The 5680-nt window shown below is 44.8% G+C and overlaps 1 protein-coding gene across 2 annotated transcripts; it reads left to right on the top strand.

Moving 5' to 3' along the window:
* The first annotated feature begins 2015 nt into the window (after positions 1 to 2015).
* LOC142761397 (uncharacterized) lies at positions 2016 to 5318 on the top strand. Of its 2 annotated transcripts, none has more exons than XR_012883629.1 (2): positions 2016 to 3566; positions 5177 to 5318. XR_012883629.1 is itself a non-coding variant. In XM_075864584.1 (2 exons), the coding sequence occupies exons 1-2, from the start codon at positions 2079 to 2081 to the stop codon at positions 5182 to 5184; spliced, it is 975 nt and encodes a 324-aa protein (XP_075720699.1). In that variant the 5' UTR covers positions 2016 to 2078; the 3' UTR covers positions 5185 to 5318. The 2 variants fall into 2 exon arrangements, 1 of the variants encoding a protein (XP_075720699.1); XM_075864584.1 differs by having other exon boundaries at positions 2016 to 3045.
* Positions 5319 to 5680: the final 362 nt, after the last annotated feature.

Raw genomic sequence — 5680 nt, 5'->3', positions numbered from 1 at the left:
TATTTTTACGTTGACGAGCCGTGTGAGTGCTTGATTTTTATGGGACGAGCTGTAGTTTTTATTAGTATCATTTTGGGGTACGTGCAATTTTTTTGATCAGTTTTTATTCAATTTTTTGGGAGGTGAGGAGACCAAAAAACAGAAATTCTTTCACTTTTTTTTATAAATATTTATTTATTATGTACAGTTTTTTGTTAATTTTTTTCTAATTATAAAGGGCTTGATCAGGGAAACGGCGATTATTGTTTTTATTACATAAAACTTTTATTTATTTATCTAAAACTTCTTTTGACTTTTTATTTTACACATACTTGGGGACTTGAAGATCTGATCTTCTGATCGCCAGTACAATACACTGCACTACTTCTGTATGTACTTATGTAGTGCAGTGTATTGTAAGGCCGGATTCACACGAGCGTGTGCATTTTGCGCGCGCAAAAGGTCCACAAAAGGTACGTGTGTCATCAGCATATGATGCGTGGCTGCGTGGCATCATTATGACACTCTGTTTTTATGTTTGTAAACAGAAAAGCACGTGGTGCTTTTCTGTTTTCATTCATAGTTTTGACTACTGTAGCGCGCATCACGCGCGGCACATGGAAGTGCGTCCGTGTGCTGTGCGCGGTTTTCACGCACCCATTGACTTCAATGGGTGCGTGATGAGCGAAAAACTGGCAAATATAGGACATGTCGTGCGTTAAACGCTCATTTTACAACTGACAGTTAAGCCTATTACATCCTGCCTTGGGCTGGACCTAATAGGCTCCCGTACTTGGCAACCAGGAAGCTGTTGCTAGGCTTCCTGGTTGCCATTGCAACTATCAGCACCCTGCGATTTTTTGCAGGGGGCCAAAGGGGTACAGAGGGAGCCCCCTCCCTCTGTGTCAATCACTTAAATGCCCATGTCGCTATTGACAGCAGCATTTAAGGGGTTTAACGGCGGCCATCTGAGAGAACTGTGATCGCCACCGTTGCAGCGGGATGTCAGCTCCTGTGCCCGCTTCATACTCAGGGCGTTACTGTACACCCATTTGCGGGAATGCACCGCTAAAAGGGACGTACAGTAACGCCAATTTGCGGGAAGAGGTTAAGTCAATTACTTGCAGCACTGAAGATGTAGAGGAAAAATAAGGTATAGTAAATGTTGCAATAAGAGCTCCGTTATTCTGAAATGTGTGATAATAAATAAATATTGGCTGATAATAAATAAATCTTCCCCCAAAACATTTTACAACAATTAAAACAGTAAATATTTGTATCCAGTACTTGTCCTGTTAGGTGTTTTACTTGTGAACAATATTAAAAATATTCGTCTGTTTTTGAGTCAATGGCCCTTTAAAGAGGCTCTGTCACCAGATTTTGCAACCCCTATCTGCTATTGCAGCAGATAGGCGCTGCAATGTAGATTACAGTAACGTTTTTATTTTTAAAAAACGAGCATTTTTGGCCAAGTTATGACCATTTTTGTAGTTATGCAAATGAGGCTTGCAAAAGTCCAAGTGCGTGTGTTTAAAAGTAAAAGTCCAAGTGGGCGTGTATTATGTGCGTACATCGGGGCGTTTTTAATACTTTCACTAGCTGGGCGCTCTGATGAGAAGTAACATCCTCTTCTCTTCAGAACGCCCAGCTTCTGACAGTGCAGATCTGTGACGTCACTCACAGGTCCTGCATCGTGACGGCCACATCGGCACCAGAGGCTACAGTTGATTCTGCAGCAGCATCAGCGTTTGCAGGTAAGTCGATCACCCACTTGGACTTTTGCAAGCCTCATTTGCATAACTACAAAAATGGTCATAACTTGGCCAAAAATGCTCGTTTTTTAAAAATAAAAACGTTACTGTAATCTACATTGCAGCGCCGATCTGCTGCAATAGCAGATAGGGGTTGCAAAATCTGGTGACAGAGCCTCTTTAAGGGAAAAGTTCTACAGGTCCGGCTGATGTCATAGAAGCGTCATGGTGAAACTATTGTATTAGAACTTCGCTTGCTGAGTGCTCTGTACATTGCTGGACTTTCCCTACAGAGAGAAGCAGTGATATTGGTGTGCGCACCAAGTGTTTTATATAATTTTTTGGAAGATGTGGGCAGAAGAGTCCTTTGACTGTAGTAGCTCAGTAACATCCAGCTCAGATTCTGACCTCTCAGATATTTCTCCCATCTGTTATGGCATGAATCAGAAGTACAGCCTAGGTGACAACTTTGCTGACTACCGGGATGTGGCGGCTCAGAGACTGCTGGCCAGGTTGACCAGCAATCTTCAATTGAGAATCCCTGACAAAAATCCGCCATCTGGTGACTTTGGAAAAAAACTGGGTTGGAAAATCCCTAACACCCCAGAACCACCTAAAAGGCCCAAAAAAGCCACAGAAAAAGAGGTCACCAAGGAAACTGGCCCAAGATATAAAAAGTATATTGCAGCAGCGGAAAAGACCTTGGAAGAACTCAGGAATATGAACAATGGGAGGAATTCTCTCCAGGCGTATCCATCCAAACCTTTACCAAAAATAACGCCTGTGAGTACGGTGCAGTATAACAATTCCTATTTACATCAACGGAACCAGCATGATGAGCCTCCTGCACCCGAGAGGAAGAAGACATCTGTATTACCATCTATAGGACCATCATCAAGTCATCATGCAGTCCAAAGCCATAAAGCAACGCACAATAAACAACCAAAGAAGATGTCCCAGTCCAAGATGACCGTTGCTGACGCCTTAATCCTGCTGGAAGACGAGGACTGGGAGAAAAAGATTCGAGGCATTGACACCATCTCATCCTTGATATCGGTCCATCCTGAAGCTGCTGTTCTAATAATACAAGACCTGAGGACAGCGGTAATGAAGGAAGTGACCAACCTGAGATCCGCAGTGTCCCTCGCAGCGATCAAGTGCCTGGACATGATGTTCACAATATTGCAGGCGAACATGGACTGCGACCTCCAGCAAACTGTCCGGGTGTTGCTACACAAGGCCGGGGAATCCAACACCTTTATCCGTGAAGCAGTGGACAGCGCTCTGACATCAATGGTGGAAAATGTCAGCCCAGGTCGCGCTCTGACAGCCCTAATAGAGGGAGGACTCTGCCACAACAACAGCAAAGTCAGATCCACCACAGTCAAGCATCTTGTAGGTTTGGTGGACAGAATGGGCCCAGACTTTTTTCTGTCTGGTAGAAAAGGGATCACAGATCGGGCAATACCGGCTGTAGTTAAATCTTTACAGGACCGCTGCCCCGAAGCCAGGATGTATGGTAGGCAAATCCTGAGCAGTCTAGCTCCACACCCTAGACTGGGCGCAATGCTGGCAAGGTATGTGCCACCTAAAAACGTAACAGCCATAAAGCTCCTGCTGAAAAAATGTTCCAACTAATATTTTTGTAACCAATGAAAACATTACACGGAGGAGAATTATTACATGTTACATATTTAAAAACGAACTTCAAGAACAAACAAAAATTAAAAATTGCTCGTTGGACAAATGAAAATGTGGAGAAGAGAACCAACCTACAGTGTCCTGAGTCATAATCCAAGAACAGCCCTGGTATTACCGGCAGATCCCACTGGCAAGGTATGTGGAATTGGGAAGGATTTATGTGTCTCATTACTTTGTCTTAGGCCGGATTCACACGAGCGTTTTACGCGCGCAAAAGGTACATAACAGCTCCGTGTGTCAGCAGCATATGATGCGTGGCTGCGTGATTTTCGCACAGCCGCCATCATTATGACATTCTGTTTGTACGTGGTGCTTTTCTGTTTACATTCATACTTTTTACTGCTGTTGCGCGAATCACGCGCGTCACACGGAAGTGCTTCCATGTGCTGCGCGGGATTTTCACGCACCCATTGACTTCAATGGGTGCGTGATGCGCGAAAAACGCACAAATATAGGACATGTCGTGAGTTTTACGCAGCGGACACACGCTGCGTGAAAATCACAGACTGTCTGAACGGCCCCATTGACTGACATAGGTCTGTGTGAGGCGCGTGAAAATCACGCTCGTAGCACGGACGTATTATACGTTTGTCTGAATAAGCCCTAACTCTCATTTTACAACTGACAGTTAAGCCTATTACATCCTGCCTTGGGCAGGACGTAATAGGCTTCCGTACTTGGCAACCAGGAAGCTGTTGCTGGGCTTCCTGGTTGCCATTGCAACCATCAGCACCCTGCGATTTTTCGCAGGGGGCCAACGGGGTACAGAGGGAGCCCCCTCCCTCTGTGTCAATCACTTAAATGCCCATGTCGCTATTGACAGCGGCATTTAAGGGGTTAACCGGCGGCGATCTGAGAGAACTGTGATCGCCACCGTTGCAGCGGGATGTCAGCTGTATATTACAGTTGCACGGACGTATATCACGTTTTTCTGAATAAGCCCTAACATATATTTATATACAGTAGTCGTTGCAGTTGTATTTTTTGGAAAAACCCATGTTGGTTACTTTGCCCAAAGTCTACTCATGTCTTATTTTCTTTTCTGCACACATTATTTATTGATTTAATTGGCTACTATGATCACAAAAAATCTTATGAGCTTTCGGGTCCCCACTGAATGTGAGAACGGGGTTCCCGGACCCCCTGTTACTTCTCACTGCACCCCCCACAGAGTAGAGGAGCTTGATTGGCGCGGCGGTCGAACATGCGCCACCTGTTCCATTCAATGTCTATGAAAATGACAGAAACAGCTGAGCCCTACACTCAGCTGTTTCCACCATTCCCATAGACTTTGAATGGAGCAGCAGAACGCATGCTCGACCGCCGCTCTATTCAATATCCTCCTCACTGCTCAACCGCAATGAGGAGGACATTGAATAGAGCGGGGGATTCAGGATCCCCGTTCTAATGATCAGTGGCGGTCCCAGCGGTGGGGCCCTAACCATAAGGAAATGATCACCTATTCTGTGGATAGATCATAATTTTTGATTCTTGTACAACCCCTTTAAGAGGGTTTTCTACTGATATACAACTATGGGATGACAACTAGACAGCCATTAAAGTGTGATTGGTGACCACTGAGAGCCCCACCAATCTCAAAAACACGATTGGCCTGATCCCCTTTTTCTTTGCAGTGCAATGCCAGAATTACCCAGTTGAATCAATATTTATAATGGAATATATGACATTCTGTGTAAATGCCACTGTACCTGTCTGCTCCATGTAACCTGATCCTCTATCCACAGGTCTCTAAGAAGCTTTGAAGCCACACACTGGACCTCCCATCACAGCCGGAGACTTCCAGATGTCCTGGAGGATAGAACTAAGGAGTGGTCACTGGATCTGCCCGCTGCTGCCCCTGTGTGAGATGCCCCTGCCGCAGCCGTTCTCCATCAGATTATGTGCGATTTGAATTTGAAGAAAAACGGGACCAACGGCGCTGCTTAAACAGAGATAATCCATGACCATTCCAGTGGGTGAAGTAAATAAAGAATTTATTGTATACAGGCTACGCGTTTCGACACCGTACCGGCGTCTTCCTCAGGCCAATCCGATACGCCTAAGATAGACAAAAACGTGATAGTGAGACGCTCGACATCGTCACTGCCAAAATAAACCCAACGATAGAATGTAACATGACATTTCAAACCTGTTAATAATATCCACTCTCATCATTCATAAAACCGCTAATCAAGACAATTAAGCACTTCTTGTCTTAATTAAAAATATTCCTAAGCAAAAGCAACTCA

The sequence above is a fragment of the Rhinoderma darwinii genome, chromosome 4, assembly GCF_050947455.1.
Source record: "Rhinoderma darwinii isolate aRhiDar2 chromosome 4, aRhiDar2.hap1, whole genome shotgun sequence".
Classification (NCBI taxonomy): domain Eukaryota; kingdom Metazoa; phylum Chordata; class Amphibia; order Anura; family Rhinodermatidae; genus Rhinoderma; species Rhinoderma darwinii.
Note: the sequence above shows the minus strand (reverse complement) of the source record. Positions and strands in the feature narration are given on the sequence as shown.

Bases quoted from the DNA above. Each gene is read 5' to 3' on its own strand.
- LOC142761397 (XM_075864584.1), top strand. From the start codon at position 2,079: ATGTGGGCAGAAGAGTCCTTTGACTGTAGTAGCTCAGTAACATCCAGC.